General features: G+C 41.1%; 1 protein-coding gene across 1 annotated transcript in view; it reads left to right on the top strand.

The window, feature by feature from the left end:
• Positions 1-525: 525 nt before the first annotated feature.
• Positions 526-18,486, top strand: part of LOC144604519 (stathmin-3-like) — a 30,483-nt gene continuing 12,522 nt past the window's right edge. Inside the window, exon 1 of the mRNA XM_078419026.1 lies at positions 526-964. Within this exon, the coding sequence (XP_078275152.1) occupies positions 946-964 (19 nt within the window). The 5' untranslated portion in view covers positions 526-945. The remainder of the gene's footprint in view (positions 965-18,486) is intronic.

Below are 18,486 nucleotides of genomic sequence, written 5' to 3'. Positions count from 1 at the left end.
TTTATGCATTTTTACTGACTTTATTTATATTTTTAATGGATCTTGATTTTTAAAAAGTACTTCAAATTTTAACATTTTTTAAATGCCACTGAGAGTTGCATCATTTTCCTTCATGTTTTTATGCATTTTACTGACTTTATTTGAATTTTTAGTGAAATTCTTTTAATTCACTTCAAATTTTAATATTTTTTAAAATGCCACTGAAAAGCAGAATTACTTTAAAAGCTTTAAAATCAATGTCACCTTTTGCAGCTGGAGAAAGCTTGGGGCATTTCAGAGAAAAGGGTCGCTGCATTGCACTGCCTAAGTGAATATCACCATTGAAGATAAAGAATATGTTTCTGTTACATTGAGTTAGCACACTGGAAGGCAATGCAGTGTACAGTAATGTAAAGGTTAATGGAATTGTAATATTTGTCATAAATACTTTAAACGCAGGATCCTAGACTGCTTTGGCAATTGAAAGTACTTCAATCTGCACACAAAAGAATCCTTTAGCTCAGAGGTCCACAGTGTTTATTCTGATCTCCCAAAGGCTATTTTACAAAATGCAGAAAACATAAAACATTAATACATTTAGGTTTGTAAAATAATAATCTGCAATGTCAAACTGGATAAGGCAGCTTCCATTTGGAATGTGCAATTAGTGGGGGAGTTTTGAAGTACCCTGTGTAAATATTTTTCCAAAACGTTTTAAGACAGGGAGATCTTTGCACTATTAGCAATTTAATATTCATTGTGCGGAGAAAGAGGCAGTGCAGCAGTGACATCAAAGGACCAGCAGCACCATTCAGATTTCCTGTCTCAAACAGGTTGCTTTTGCTCTTCCCCTTCTGTTATTCACACAACACTGAGGCAGTGCCTTGTTCAGCCATCCTCCTGCACATCACTGCAGCACAAACCCATCTCATTCCTGCTCCTTGACTCTCCACATCCTACATCATCATGTCTAGCACCATGGCCGGTATGTATATACATTTTTTTAAAATATAAAAACTGATTTTTGCTTTGTATATATATTTTGCATGTTAATCTCATTTTTTTTTGGAGAGACAGATTTTGTGTTGAAATAATCTGGTAGCATTTCATTTTCCAAGGGCAGATCAGAATGCAGTGTAGGTTACAGATGTATTGCAGTTAGATCAATTGATTGCTTTAAATTATTATTTAAAAAATGCTGCATTTTTATTCTCATGGAAGTGTACGCGCTGCAGTGTGAAACGATGATGCACATGGAATAGCTGATACATCTGAGGTATATTATTAAATCAATGGGAAAGGAAATGATTAGCATTTTTTTTTCTCAGTCTTCCACAAGCAGTGTGAGACAAATTTGACTTAATGCAGAAGTTTCCACCCAGCAGCCATATTTCTTTCCTGGGTGGACAGAAAAATGTAAAAGGTCTGTTTGTCTGTATACCCCGAGGGTGAATTGCCTTTCAAATAAATTGATCAGGAATAACATTGATTGTAAGCACAGTGATGACACAAGCTTGCGTAGTTAGCAATTTGCATTGGAAATGGGCTGTTGAATGTCATTGAAACTAGGTCAGTGATATGATTAAACGAGGAAAAACTGCAATCTAGGGATGCTACATTTTCAGGCCAGTTGCAACCAGGAATGTATAGCTGAACTAAAATCCACCACTATACCAGTCTTGCCGTTGGATTTCTGCACATTTCCAATTAAATTAAGAAAACTTTGATTGTCCTAAGATAGTTCCTGTTAAAGATAATTTGTCATTTCTTTGCTGAGACCACTATGGAAGGCAACCGAATCACAGAATAATTAAACCTGCGTTATTAACCCATGTTAGAGAAAAATTAATAGTTAATGTTAATTGCTGGACAAAGATGTTTTAGTTTGAGTGCAGAAACATTGTAGAATGGTTCTTTGTGATAGAAATAAAAACATAAATGAGAAAAAAGCATGCTGTTTGTGGAGGAAAACTGAAACAATGGTGCTTTTACCATGTTGCTGAGGGAGTCAGGCAAGCATTAATTCTTCTCGAGTGAAGTCAATTCCCAATGCAATATAAATGAACAGAGGTTAATAATTGGTAGGCGCAGTGTGAATGCAGCAAGGAACTGCTTAGATTTCCCAGAAGCACCAAATGAGGTTTTGTTAGGGGAGTTTATTTGAAAGGCTCTTCAAATTTAAAGAGTAGGAGAAGGGCATGCTGGGTAAGGTGTGACAAGACCAACAACAACAACATGGATGATGAAGTGGAGATTAGCAATGTACCCACTCGGTGGTTTTACGGTCAGTAAGCTGTAAAGAAAATTATTTTGTAGAATGGAGATCCCTGCAAAGAAGCTGGTACTGACTCTGCAAAATTTCAAAGCAATTTCTCAGGTGAATAATATATTCACAGTTTGCAAAACTACTAAGACCTTGGCATAAATCAGGTACAATGGAACGGTGTGGAATATTTTATTATCACATGTGACAAGGCACAGTGAAATTCTTTGCTTGCATACCCAAGGTATGCAACAAGAAAAATGCCCTAGATACTTTAGAATGCATTTACAATACTGGGCTACCAGTCTTTGTGAATTAAAGCTTGCTTCACAAAGCACACAGGCAACAATTCTGAATCCTATCGATTGTTTTAATCATTTTTCTCCATATATACACAAGATAATAAACTATGGACAAAATAGAATTACTGTTACAACATAAAGTATTTGTGCTCTAACATCAGGATAAGTGCTCAGACAAGAAAACCCAAGCCTAATGACAAAGTAGCATCCAAACCACCTATACATACTTAAGATATAGGACAATAACTAATTCAGTAATAAGCTGACAAACACACAAGCTAAATGTTTAACCAAATATCCAATCCCATTGCCACTTGAGAATCTAAAATGCCATTGTTTATTGTTTCCTGGTAGGCCTACATCTTGTGTGCATAGAATTAACAGAAATAAGGTACCTATAAGGGATTTATTGCATTGAGGGACATACATGTAAGCAACAGTGATGGTGAAGATGGAAAGGATGCAAAATAAGAAGTGAAATCCTATCATGTTAAATACTTAAAATGAGTCATGCATCATATGATTCCATGCTATTAAATTAAAACAGACATGGAAAATGACTTCCAATTGTTTCAATAATTCAATTGCTTTTCTACAAATCCCTGACCTTCTATTTTCTGCAATTATCAAAGCATACAGATAATAAGTGGCCCAGATGCAGATTCTGGGGTGCATTTCCTTGCTTTGAATTAATTATACTGAGGTTAACGCACTTTGTTGGCAAGCCATAAACTTTCATGGTATTTGGAAGAAAGTAAAACATGATGTGGCTTTATTATAACAAGAGAGTTAGTTTGCTGCCGTAGGTGACAGCATCTGCAGTGCAAGGCCAGATCTATAGGCCGTGTCGTCACAGCTAAAACCTGCATCAAACGGAGGCAGTGACTGTGAGTGCCAGATCACCTATACTGCAATTTTGTGGTGCAAAACAAGTGGGGGGTCCGGTACTAAAATGCCGAGTCGCTTAATGAGTTTATACTGTAAACAAAACATCAAAATTTACAATGGACAAAACAGAATTACTGTTACAACATAAAGTGCTTGTAACAAGGCCAGAAAACAATAAAATATGCCATTTTTAGATTCTCATGTGGCATTGGGATTGGGTTTCTGGGTTAAACATGTAGCTTGTGTGTTAGGCTTAATGAGTTTATATTGTAAACAAAACATTATAATTTACACTGCTCATTGTTTTGTGCAATTGATCATCTCCATAGATTTCTGAAACCGTTTCTGTGCAGCCATTTCTTTTTTCCTGTTTGGAACATCTTTAGTCCAATTACTGATGCTAATAAACCATTACTTTCCTGCATACATTACATTAAACTGTAGGTGATAGGGCAGATTGGTATCCAGTAAATACATCTTGTAAACTTTCATAGAGTCATAGAGCCGTACAGCATGGAAACAGGCCCTTTGGCCCATCTCATCCAAGCTGACCTAGATGCCCCATCCAAGCTAGTTCCCTTTGACTGGGGTTGGACTATATACCTCCAAACCTTTCCTATCCATGTACCTGTTCATTTCATTGAAAATATTAACATCCATGAGAATTTATTGTTCCGGCATGTAATACTTTGTTACTTTCTTCCATTTTCTCTTCATCTTATTCACCGGCCTATATTATTTTTAGGAACTCAACCACAGGGGGAAAATTGAATATTAAGAAAGCACAGAAGGGCATTTGGTATTCAATAAGCTGTTGGACAATTACTTTAGTTATTTGCCATATTAAAATAATTTACCCGAAAAGTAATAAAACAAAGATTTTTGTGGTAGTTTGGTTTAATTTCTTTACATTTACATTTTTGTGCATGTTTATTTTACCAAGTGTATATACGTATATCAATTAAGGCATTGGTGTGCTACATAAGTGCAGAAGAAAAGCGAATCGCCCTGAGAAACATTTTTTACACATCTGACAACCTGGAATCATTATATTTGTTAGAAGTCTTATTCTCTCTGATGTGCTAGCAGTCTTATCACAATGAAATCTTTCCATGTGCAGGAAAGTGTAATTGCCTTTTAAGCAGATGTTTCAGTTTTCATCACAAACTGATAAATTACTTGCCGCTAGGTAATGATGTATCAGCTGTTTCCTGATGTATTTAAAGTGTATTATACTTGATATCCCAAAGGACCACGGCACACAAGGACAGGTATGTTAATAGAGTGCAATTTGGGCTTGGATTCATCTTAATACAAATATAATGTCGTATCTAGCTCAATATGCACCACTGGATTGTAAATTATATTCACAGTATGAGAAATTTGGGAGCAATTAATCAATGTTAGCTCGTTTTGATGGTTTTCTATGCATTATGGTGCCTGATGTGAAACGTTTCATTGACTCGATTTATTGCTTAAGTCCAAGTTTAGTTTAGTTTAGCGATACAGCGCGGAAACAGGGCCTTCAGCCCACAGAGTCCGCGCCGACTAGCGATCCCAGCACACTAGCACCATCCTACACACACCAGGGACAATTTGCAATTATACCAAGCCAATTAACCTACAAACCAGTACGTCTTTGGAATGTGGAAGGAAACCGGATATCTCGGAGAAAACCCACGCAGGACATGGGGAGAATATACAAATTCCGTACCGACAAGCACCCGTAGTCAGGATCGAACCTGAGTCTCTGGCACTGTAAGGCAGTAGCTACCGCTGCACCACTGTGACGCCCTGATGTTCACTTTCATTTCTCAGATAGACATTAATTTACCAAAACCTCTTGGGAGTGCCCCTCACTTATGTCAGCATTGTATTTATATCAGATCTATAAAGTAAAAACTTATGGTACATTTTTAGTAGATACAGTGTAAGGAAATTCTGTTTCTTTAGGTGGAAAATCTCTACCAACTTTTAACTTGCTTTGTACACACGCAGGGTTCTGTGGCTTTCTGAATTATAATCCCTAATACTATAATCTCAACATTCATTGACTCCAATCTTTAGTGAGAGGGTGGTGAATCTGTGGAATTCATGGCCGCAAGTCAATGGATATTTTTAAGGTGGGGATTATAGGGTTTTTGATTAGTATGGGTGTCAGGGTTATGGGGAGAAGGCAGGAGAATGGGGTTGAGAAGGAAAGATAGATCAGCCACGATTGAATGGCGGAGTAGACTTAGGCAATAGACAATAGACAATAGGTGCAGGAGTAGGCCATTCGGCCCTTTGGGCCAGCACCGCCATTCAATGTGATCATGGCTGATCATTCTCAATCAGTACCCCGTTCCTGCCTTCTCCCCATACCCCCTGACTCCGCTATCCTTAAGAGCTCTATCTAGCTCTTTCTTGAATGCATTCAGAGAATTGGCCTCCACTGCCTTCAGAGGCAGAGAATTCCACAGATTCACAATTCTCTGACTTGATGGGCCGAATGGCCAAATTCTGCTCTTACAATTTATGAACTTATGAGCAATCAAAGTAATCTTCTGGAAGAAGTCTAATAATAGGTAAATGCTTCTTGATCTGCTGAATCTTCCCACCATTTTGTGTGTTTATTGCAAATTTGCACAGTCCATCATATTTTGCTTTGGTAAAATAATGTAATTATTGTCTTCAGATAATAGTTAGTTTATTACAATTCACTCAATCTTTGCCTCCTACATTTTTCCGATCAGAATCCTAAACCATTGTCAGGTTTTTGTTTTAGATTTGGTAAGGAAATCCTGTTAATGGGTTACATTTTGGTCAAGAAAGGGAACGTTCACTGCGGGACATCACTGCACAATAAACAAAAATCAGATTTGGAAATGCAAAAGAGGAATAGAAATCGCTATTCTGGATGAGTTAACTGGATGAGTAACTTCAGCAGAACCAATTGCATGCCTGAAACACTAATTTGTTCTTTCTTTCTGTAAATGCTACCGGACTTGTCTTGTGTTTCCAGCGATTTCTATTCCACTTTTGCATTTCCAAATCTGATTTTTGTTTAATGTGCGACAAAATGCTGTTAAGGTTGTTGCTGGATTTTTCAGAAACATAATACGATTTCCAAACTATCTCCCAGTGAACAAAGCAAATGTTCTGTTGCTGTAGTAAAAAGCTATTTGTTGATACAATGGAGTTTTACTTTGCATGGCTATTGGGAACAATGGGGGAAATTGTCAGCTGACATCCGCTAAATCTAGCAATTTATTTCTCTGATTATAAGAATCTCCGCTTTGAAACTCCCTCCACAGCCGCCTGTGGCAATGAATTCTACAAATTCTCTGTTATAGAGGCAAAGCTTCCCTATGGCATGCATATCAATAGTTTGTGTCTTTTACTTACAATCGGTGGGAAGATGATATTCCAGATGTCTCATTACTTAATGCAGGAGCAACGATCTCATGGTGACAATATTCCTCTGCAACTCCACGGCTTGGTAAAGATTGGTTACAATTGGAAGTGAAAGATATGATATTTGATTATTCTGGTCGGTGGCACATTCAGTTTGCCTTCCTACTTTATTCAAAATTGGCCGTCAATTATGCGTGCACAGGCTCGTGACAGGTACAGGTGATGGAGAGAGAGTGTGGTGTGAGAGAACGATAGGTACTGAGTATGGATGCAGCCACTTCCAGAGCGACTACTAATTCAACATTGAATGTGTCATATTGAAGGGATAATGGTTAACTTGGCTGCTTCCTTGCACCATTTTCATTACTGCAGATGTAAACTCACCAGATATATGTTAAACTGTTAAGGCACAACATATAAAGGAAGTGAACTATAGAGCTTGAACAATGAAAATAGAGGGATGTGACTCAAATCCAACACAAATTAAACATTCACATTTCAAATTGATTTCTCTTAATATCTAGTTGATCTCATAAAAGATCACTTCACCTGTTAAGTTTATAGGAGATAGCATCATTAAAGAGTGAAAGATTCTAATTTCTCATTTTTCCAACGTGTACATATGGTGTTAATAATGACTTGTATCAACTTCTGGAAAGATTTTCAAATAATGCCATTTCATGACCAAGGACAGATGGCCATAATTCATGATGTTTAAAGCTCAGATGACATCCACATCCTAAAACAGTATTACTCTTCTCTTAACTACTTCTACGTGTACTTCGTTTCTCTAATACAGACAACCATGGTGATAACTCATGGCTGATAATTTGGTGATGGCCATTATACCCTTCATATTGTCCTCCAAGTCGCAGTGCAATATTGTCACTGCGTACACATTACAAGTTTTATGATGTAATACAATTTTATGAGAGGGATTATAGGGGAGTATATAATGTTCAAATGCTCTGTGAAATTAGACCTATGAGTGGTTCCATTATTCATCTGAGACCAGAGTCGCACATGGTATTAAAATCTCTTTCTCCGATGATCTAATCTTTGGATATGTCATTCTTTTTCTGCTCAATTAATCAGTTCCACTTTGATAAATCTAGCAATAAACAATGGCTGCATGAGAATGAGATAACTATACATTGAAAAGTGCTATATGATGGGTTTAAATAAAACCCACTGCTTCATGTGTAAATTTGTATCGAAACAGCACCACAATAGTGGATAAATAATGTGAAAAATGTAGAAGCAAAAGATCAATTATCCTCGCATGCCAATGGAAATTCATTCAGATTGCAGAGATACAGAGATACCATCTTTAGAAATGTTATATAAAAAGTATGTATTCCAGATATGTGTTAATTGAAGGTAGGTTTTAACTGCTTGATTACATTAAAGCATTTTAGGAAATTATGTCAGGTGCATCAGAAATGTTTTTGTGTAGTAAAGAATAAACTGGACTGAGTTGGAAGCCTAACTAACATTCTGTGATGATCCTGGGATTAAATTATCCAAACTAATAGACTCATTATTTACACCCTTCCCTTGATAACTGCTACACTGGAAACTTGGGGTTAGGCATGACATTAATACATGCTGTTAAGACTTTAGAGATACAGTGCGGAAACAGGCCCTTTGGCCCACTGAGTCCGCGCCAACCAGCGATCACCCAGTACACTAGCACTATCCTACACACTAGGAACAATTTATAATTTTATCAAAGCCAATTAACCTATAATTAGGACCCCAACAGGACCCCACCACTGGCCATATCTTCCCATCCCCTCCCCTCTCTGCATTCCGCAGAGACCGTTCCCTCCGCAACTCCCTGGTCCACTCGTCCCTTCCTACCCAAACCACCCTAACCCCGGGCACTTTCCCTTGCAACCGCACGAGATGCAACACCTGTCCCTTTACCTCCCCCCTCAACTCCATCAAAGGACCCAAACATTCTTTCCAGGTGAGACAGAGGTTCACCTGCACCTCCTCCAACCTCATCTATTGCATCCGCTGCTCTAGATGTCAACTCATCTATATCGGCGAAACCAAGCGCAGGCTCGGCGATCGCTTCGCTGAACACCTGCGCTCGGTCCGCATTAACGCCACTGATCTCCCGGTGGCCCAGCACTTCAACTCCCCCTCCCATTCCCAGTCTGACCTCTCTGTCATGGGCCTCCTCCAGTGCCATAGTGAGGCCCGCCGGAAATTGGAGGAGCAGCACCTCATATTTCGCCTGGGCAGTTTGCGGCCCGGTGGTATGAACGTTGACTTCTCCAACTTCAGATAGCTCCTCTGTCCCTCCCTTCCCCTCCTCCTTCCCAGATCTCCCTCTATCTTCCTGTCTCCACCTATATCCTTCCTTTGTCCCACCCCCGACATCAGTCTGAAGAAGGGTCTCGACCCGAAACGTCACCCATTCCTTCTCTCCCGAGATGCTGCCTGACCTGCTGAGTTACTCCAGCATTTTGTGAATAAATCGATTTGTACCAGCATCTGCAGTTATTTTCTTAACCTATAATTCTGTATGTCTTTGGAGTTCTGAGGAAACCGGAGCACCTGGAGAAAATCCACTCGGTCACAGAGTGAACGTATAAACATCATACAGACATCACCCGTGGTCAGGATCGAACCCAAGTCTCTGGCGCTGTAAGGCAGCAACTCTACTGCTGCGCCACTGTGACTGCACTTCTGCAGTCACCAAAAGTTGGAAAAGTATTTCAATTTAAAATTGGACTCTAATAAAATTATAAAAAATAATTCAACGATAATTTCAATGATATCTCGATATACTGTAGTACCAGCTGGTTTGAGATCATAAGATGTAGTAGCAAAATTAGGCCATTCATCCCCTCGAGTCTACTCCACCATTCTATCCTGAATGATCTATTTTCCCATCTCAATCCTGCCTCTCCCCTAACCTTTAACACCCATGCAAATCAAAAACCTATCAACCTCTCCTTTGAAAATACCCAATGTCGGCCTCCACAGCCATCTGTGGCAATGAATTCCACAAATTCCTCATCCTCTGGCTAAAGAAACTCCTCCTTATCTCCATTGTAAAGGTACGGCATTTTATTTTGAGGCTGTGCCCTCTGGTTCTAGACTCTCCCACCACTGGAAACATCCTCTCCACATGCACTCTGTGCAGGCCTTTCATTATCTGGCAGGTTTCAATGAGATTTCCCTTTTGCCCCCAGTATTGTGACTGATGGTACTTGCGATTTAAAAAAATCTTTAAAGGGTATAAAGTGAATGGTACAATGTATCACCATTAAGTTTTTCATGCTTATCTCCAGATTGTCACAGGGAGAACGTACAAACTCCCTACAGACATCACCCGTAGTCAGAATGGAACCCAGGTCTCTGGTGCTGTAATTCACAATTCACAATCATACTTTATTAGCCAAGTATGTTTTGTGACATACGAGGAATTTCATTTGCCATACAGTCATAAAAAAAAGCAACAGGACACACAAAATACATTTTAACATGAACATCCACCACAGTGACTCCTCCGCATTCCTCACTGTGATGGAAGGCGAAAAAAAGTTCAATCTCTCCCTTCTTTGTCCTCCAGCGGTCGGGGGCCTCTAACCTCCCGTTGACGGGACAATCTTGACTCCCATAGCCGGCGGCGGGCCTTCCTCGTCGGGGCGATCAAGCTCCTGCATCCGGGGGGGGGATCTCAGCTCCCCCATTCCGGGCGATCTATCCCGGGCTGGGACTTGTTGAACTTTGTGTGGCTTGGAGCTCCTGACTTCGGTCTCAACCCGAGACTGCGAGCTCCTTGATGTTAAAGTCCACAGGCTGTGGTTGGAGCTTCGATCCAGGCAAGGAATCGCACGCTCAGATGGTAAGTCCATGCCCCGTGGGGGCTCAAAGTCAGTCCCAGGCAAGGCCTCCAGCTCCACGATGTTGGGCCGTAGAGCGACCGGAGATACGATCCGGAAAACAATCGCATCTCCGGCAAGGTAAGAGATTGAAATAAAGTTTTCCCCTCCCCCCTCCCCCACCACCCACATAAAACAAACCAGAGAACATTAACACAGACTTTTAAAACTCACCAAAAATAACAAAGCACGAAAAGGACAGACTGCAGGCGAGGCTGCCATCGCGGCGCCACCCGGTGGTATATGATATATGGAACAAGCTGCTCAAGGTCGTTGAGGCAGGTATGTAAGGCAGGAACTCCACCGCTGTGCCACTGTGCCGCTGTGTTACAGTTTCTAATGCCTTCCATTTTATTTATTATACATGATTAGCAATCCTTTCTTCTGCTGTTGGAACAAACATCACTTCCAATGATTGAAATATGATGCAATATATATAACCAACATGCCCGAATTGAATTGTAGCTTGGGTGCTTGTAGAAGGAAATGGTGATTAGATGGTGCAGAGAGAACAAAAATCGCTTTCATTATGTCCTGCCTGTTAATATATGGTGAAGTTAATGGCATAGCCAGCATATAAAGAGCAGACTATTACTCTTCCCCAAATGAAAATAACTCAGATTTTTTAAAATTGCCATAAAATAGATAAAGATTTTTTCTGAATATGCTGAACAGACATATTCTGTTGTTTTGAAATTGTTTCCACTTTCCATTTATATTGTGTATGGGACTGAGCAATAAAAGATTCCTGCCCTGATTCATGATCTTTATTATTTGGCTGCCTATTATACTAGACATAAAGACTGTAGAGCCACACTTGCTCTGAAAACACTGATACTTGGCCTAACTTGCCCACGCCGACCAACATGTCCCATCCACACTGGTCCCACCTGCCTGTGTTTGCCCATATCCCTCTAAAACTTATCCTATTCATGTACCTGTCCAAATGGTTTTTAAACATACCTGCCTCAACAACGTTGAGCAGCTTGTTCCATACACCTCCCCCTATCTGTGTAAAAATAAAGTTACCCCTCAGGTTCCTGAGTCTTTCCCACTGCACCTTAAACCTGTCCTCTGGTTCTTGATTCCCCTGCTCTGAGTAAAAGACTTTGTGCATTTACCTTTTCTATTCCTCTCATGATCTTATACACCTCTCTAAGACCACCCCTCATCCTCCTGAGCTCCAAGGAATAAAGTCCTAGCCTGCTCAAACTCTCCCTACAACTCAGGCCCTCGAATCCTTGCAACATCCTTGCAGATGATACAAAGCTGGGTGGTAATGTGAACTGTGAGGAAGATGCTATGAGGTTGCAGGGTGACTTGGACAGGTTATGTGAGTGGGCGGATGCATGGCAGATGCAGTTTAATGTGGATTAGTGTGAGGTTATCCACTTTGATGGTAAGAATAGGAGGGCAGATTATTATCTGAATGGTGTCAAGTTAGGAAGGGGGGACATACAACGAGATCTGGGTGTCCTAGTGCATCAGTCACTGAAAGGAAGCATGCAGGTACAGCAGGCAGTGAAGAAAGCCAATGGAATGTTGGCCTTCACAACAAGAGGAGTTGAGTATAGGAGCAAAGACGTCCTTCTGCAGTTGTACGGGCCCTAGTGAGACCCCACCTGGAGTACTATGTGCAGTTTTGGTCTCCAAATTTGAGGAAGGATTATCTTGCTATTTAGGGCGTGCAGTGTAGGCTTACTAGGTTAATTCCCGGAATGGTGGGACTGCCATATGTTGAAAGACTGGAGCGACTAGGCTTGTATACACTGGAATTTAGAAGGATGAGAGGAGATCTTATCGAAACGTATAAGATTATTAAGGGGTTGGACACGTTAGAGGCAGGAAACATGTTCCCAATGTTGGGGGAGTCCAGAACAAGGGGCCACAGTTTAAGAATAAGGGGTAGGCCATTTAGAACTGAGATGAGGAAAACATTTTCAGTCAGAGAGTTGTGAATCTGTGGAATTCTCTGCCTCAGAAGGCAGTGGAGGCCAATTCTCTGAATGCATTCAAGAGAGAGCTAGATAGAGCTCTTAAGGATAGCGGAGTCAGGGGGTATGGGGAGAAGGCAGGAACGGGGTACTGATTGAGAATGATCAGCCATGATCACATTGAATGGTGGTGCTGGCTCGAAGGGCCGAATGGCCTCCTCCTGCACCTATTGTCTACTGTCTATTGTATACACTGGAATTTAGAAGGATGAGAGGGGATCTTATCGATAATGAATGTTTTCAGTAAAATAATGGAGCAAAGAAATGTCAAATTATTGTGTTGAACTAGGTGTTGACACAGTCCCAACCAATACCTTGTGGACGAACTGCATTATGAATTAAAAGTGCACATTTAGTGAGATACTGCCATGAAAGAGTTAGATAGAGCTCTAGGGGCTAGTGGAATCAAGGGATATGGGGAGAAGACAGGCACAGGTTATTGATTGGGAACGATCAGCCATGATCACAATGAATGGCGGTGCTGGCTCAAAGGGCCGAAGGGCCGAATGGCCTCCTCCTGCACCTATTTTCTATGTCTATGTTTCTAAATGTAGGGAAAATTTACAAATGTTATGTCCTCCATACATGCAGTTTTGCTTTTATTTAACTGGCAATACTGTGATTGGTGCGTCCATTTGAAAGAGTCCCAGGTTTAGTTTGGTTTCGAGGTACAGCATGGAAACAGCTTCTTCAGCCCACGGATTCTGCACCGACCAGCGATCGCTGTACATTGGTTCTGTCCTACACAAGAGGGACAATTTACGAAAGTCAATTAACCTACAAACCTGCACGTCTTTGGAGTGTGGGAGGAAACCGTAGCACCCGAAGAAAACCCATGCGGTCACAGGGAGAACATACAAACTCCGTACAGACGGCACAAGTAGTCAGGATCGAACCCGGGTCTCTGGTGCTGTAAGGCAGCAACTCTACTGCTGCGCCACTGGTCTTAAGCAGCTGCCTTTGCTGCATTATTATTGCTAATATTGGCTATTAGAAAGCATGCAGGAGCAGAGGAGTGGGTCCAGGCTTCCCTGAGCTCTGCTGAGGATCCAGTGTAGCAAAGTAAACTACATGATGAAAGATCACATGTATGGGAGATTCCTTCTGCAAATTGAAAGTCAGCAGATTTTATGTAAAACGTACTCTTCATTTTAACCTAAATGGGATGTTGCCAAAAGTGGTAAATCTGGGAAGTACAGGAATTAATTCAAACGCCAGTGATAAATAATCGCTGTTACTGAAAAATTAGCGCAGTGTTGAGTGGTTGACATTGACACCATGGCCCAGAGATGTGTTCATCTAGTGCTGCTTATTTCAACATTAAGCAAATCAAAATGAAAGGTGATGATAACCGTTCTCAGTCCTTCTGCGTCTATGGAAACCTAACTCCGTGCTGCCTGGTTAAAGATGCACAAGTGTCCGCTGAGATTTCTGCGCCGTCAAATTACATCATTGCTCAGACTGTTCACACTTCCTCAGAAGCATCTGGTCTCAGGCCCTCTGAGGACAGCTAGCTTCTAATAGTGCTGCACCAGACACTGACACTGAGATGTAAGTCGTAATATTAACATCTAGCCTTTATCCCGTGCCACCACCGCCCATAACACTCTTCACAAGTTCACAAGTTATAGGAGTAGAATTAGGCCATTCGGCCCATCGAGTCTACTCCACCATTCAATCTTTGCTGATCCATTCTTTCCCTCTCAACCCCAATCTCCTGTCTTCTCCCCATAACCCATGACACCCGTAGTAATCACAAATCTATCAATCTCTGCCATTGACTTGGCCTCCACAGCCTTTTGCGGCTACGAATTCCACAGGTTCATCACCCTAAAATTTGGATTGTGTATGCTAATTTTTGAGTGCTATGTTGTCCAATTTTTGAGTCTTGCCCAGAATTGTTATCGTTTGAAATCATGGCAAATGCATTATTATGTTTGCACTTATGTCTGGAGCCTGAAGAGCAGCAGATGTGGAAGGGGCAGGAGGAGGAAGTCTGCTTATCATGCATGGCCTTATCTCCTAGTTGATTAGTGGCTTATATCCCTCGTGAACGAGGATTTTCACAAGGAACTGCCAACATAAAATTATCTATGGCAAAGGAATTCATGCATTCCATTCCTTAACATCATTATGGAGCACTAAGAATTGACTAGGAGACACACTGTTTGCATCCCGCTATGCAAGTTTATAATATAACTACATATGTTGTCTGTTATAAATTATGTTATGTTTACGGCACAATGGTAGAGTTGCAGCCTTACTGCGCCAGTGACTCAGTTTCATTCCTGACTGTGGGTGCTATCTGTACAGAGTTTGTACGTTCTCCCCGTGACTGCGTGGGTTTTCTCCGGGTGCTACAGATTCCTCCCATGCTCCAAAGACATGCAGGTTTGCAGGTTAATTGGCTTCGGTAAAATTGCAAATTGTCCTTAGTGTGCATTATAGTGCTAGTGTGTTAAATGCAATCGCTGGTTTGCACGGACCCGGTTGGCCGAAGAGCCTGTTTCCACGCTGTATCTCTAAACTTAACTAAATTCAGACATTTGCAGGAAATATATTTCCCGTGAGGATTTCCACACTGCAGGTAGTGTGTAGATCACTTCAATGTATCTTACGCAAGTAGAAAATGTCATCAGCATTGCTCTGTTCAGGTTTCAAGGGGAGTTGCTGAACATGCAAGAGAGAATAATTTACAGTGGTACAGGAATGGGGCTGATGGATAGACACAAATTGCTGGAGTAACTCAGCGGGACAGGCAGCATCTCTGGAGAGAAGGAATGGGTGACCTTTCCGGCCGAGACCCTTCCTCAGACTGAGATTCTGGGGAGAGAAACACATAGAGATATGGAGAGGTAAGGTGTGAAAACACAGATCAAAGCAGACCATGAGAAGGAAATGTAGAAAGGTTCATTGTTAACTGCGGGCTATTGGGTGCTGGCATGGATCTGATGGGCCGAATAACTTCCTTCTTTTTGTAATAAGTAAGGTACTGACACCACTCTAAAAACGAGTGAGTTTCTGGAGGAGCCTGTATCATTATATTATATTTTGATAGGTTTGAGAAACATCTCAGAATTGTCAACATCCAGAACAAATGATGTTAACACAAGATTCCTGGAAACGTCTGTTTTCGCCGCCTTCCTTGAAACCTTTTAAAATTGCATATTAACCATAATATTTCACAGCGAATTTTTCACATAAAATTATTATATGTGGAAAATATAGAATTATGAGGTGTGATTGACTGGGAAAAAAGGATTTTGGAAGGCAATTTTTTACTCAACTTCACGGCAACATTATAAGGCAGAAGTTTTATGCCCTCTGTAATGTTGAAAGGTTTACATTGGAGTTATGTTTATCGGGATATTAATTTATTGCCAAGTCCTGCTTAAGAACCTAGATTATGTTCTCAATATTTGGCTGGAACATGAGACAGTTGCACCACATATTATTCTGTGGATCATTTTAAAAGAAATCAAACCAGCATTTTGAGTAAGTTTAAAAAACGACTGAATGACCTTACTGATTTCAGTAAACACAGGTACTAACCTTGCATTTGAGTATTAATATTTTGTTAATTTTACTTTACTGAATGATAACTTTACTGAATGAAGGCTTACAAACTCTGCTACCATTGGCCAAAACTGTCAGAAACACAGTCGCTTGAGAGTAAAATGACACGCTGAAGTTACATGTAGACATTAGACTTCAGAGATACAGCACGGATACAGGCCCTTCGGTCCACCGAGTCCACGCCAACCAGCGATCACCCCATACACTGGGGACAATTTACAATTTTTACTCAATCCAATTAACCTACAATCCTGTACGTCTTTGGAATGTGGGAGGAAACGGGAGCACCCGGAGAAAACCCACATGGTCACATGGAGAACGTACAAACTCCATACAGACAATACCCGTAGTCAGAATTGAACCAGGGTGTCTGGCACTGTAAGACAGCAACTTTGCCGCTGTGTCACCCTGCCGCCCTTTGTTTGACTAACTGTACAAAATCATGAGAGGAATAAATTGGGTAAATGCAATTTGTATTTTGCCCAGAGTAGATGAATCAAGAACCATAGGACATAGGTTTAAGGTGAGGGTGGGAAATACTTAATAGGAACCTGAGGGGTAACATTTTATATAAAGGATGGTGAGTGTATGGAACAAACTGCCAGAAAAAGTATTGGAGGTAGGTACTATCGCAATGTTTAAGAAACATTTAGATAGGTACATGGATAGGATAGGTTTAGAGGGATATGGGCCAAATATAGGCAGGTGGGACGAGAGTAGATGGGCTGAAGGGCCTGTTTCCACGTTGTATGATCCTATGGTTCTGACTCTATGACATGGATAGGCGATGTTTCAGAATTGGACTCTTCTTCAATCTGAAGTCGATGTTGCCTATCCATGTCCTCCAGAGATGCTGCCTGACCTGCAGAGTTACTCCAGCACTTTGTGTCTTACTCTGACAGTGGTGTTAGGTTGCAAACTCCGGAGTTTAGGTCCATCAGTAATAAAAGATGACTTATTTCCAAGTCAGGTTAGAATGTCACTTGGTTAGATGTGACCATGATCTCTCTGCCTCTGTCCTTCTAGCTGATAAGAACTCTTCAGTTTGATAAGTGCTGTCTAAGTAGTTTGGGTGGAGTTGTCGCATAGTAACCTGTAGATGGTACATCACGCAACCACTGTGCATTGATAGTGGAGGGAGTGAATGATTAATGTGGTGAATGTGAAATCAATTCATCCACCTACCCGATCTTAGAAAGTTTAGTTTAGAGACACAGCGCAGAAACAGGCCCTTCGGCACACCGGGTCCGTGCCTACGATCCCAGTACCCTAGCCCTAGCCTAGACACGAGGGACAATTTACCAAACCCAATTAACCTACAAACCTGCACATCTTTGGAGTGTGGGAGGAAACTGGAGTACCCAGAGAAAACCCACATGGTCACAGGGAGAACATATAAACTCTGTACAGGCAGCACCTGCAGTCAGGATCGGACCTGGTTCTCTGGCACTAAGCCAGCAACTCTATTACTGTGCCATTATGCCGAGTTTCATGATCAGTCTCTAAGTCATTCTGGTATCAGGGGTTATGGTGAGAAGGCAGGAGAATGGGCTTAGGAGGGAGAGATCGATCAGCCATGATTGAATGGTGGAGTAGACTTGATGGGCCGAATGGCCTAATTCTGCTCCTATCACATATGAACTTATGGTCCAGGCAGGTGAAAGGTATCCCATCACAATCTTGACTTAGAATTTATTGCCTGTATTATAAGAGAATATAATTGCATACAATGGGTAACTAAAGTTAAAATCAGAAAGTTCTGATTTACTTTATTTGAAGTAATATGATAACAGTTCTAGTTTATTGCACTAATAACGACAATTGTGATTAACAGTACCTCTACCTGAACGCTCAATTATGAATTACTAAGGTTTACACATCAAAGTGCTGGAGTTACTCAGCGGATCAGGGGACAAGTCTGGAGAAAAAGGGGTGTTGTTTCAGGTCGGGTTGGGTCTGAAGGTTTTCAACCCGAAACGTCGCCCCTCCTTTTTCTCTAGAGATGCTGCCTGACCCGCTGAGTTACTCCAGCACTTTGTGCCTATCTTCAACAAGATCATGGCTGATTTTTGCACATCATGGGGTTGGTCCTTTCCTGCACCAACCCCAACTATCTTGATTCCTTAAATATTACTTTGATTTGGCAGTCTTTGTCTTGAATATATTTAGTGAATGAGTCTCCACAG

The sequence above is a fragment of the Rhinoraja longicauda genome, chromosome 22 (assembly GCF_053455715.1).
Source record: "Rhinoraja longicauda isolate Sanriku21f chromosome 22, sRhiLon1.1, whole genome shotgun sequence".
In the NCBI taxonomy this organism is placed as follows: Eukaryota; Metazoa; Chordata; class Chondrichthyes; order Rajiformes; family Arhynchobatidae; genus Rhinoraja; species Rhinoraja longicauda.
Note: the sequence above shows the minus strand (reverse complement) of the source record. Positions and strands in the feature narration are given on the sequence as shown.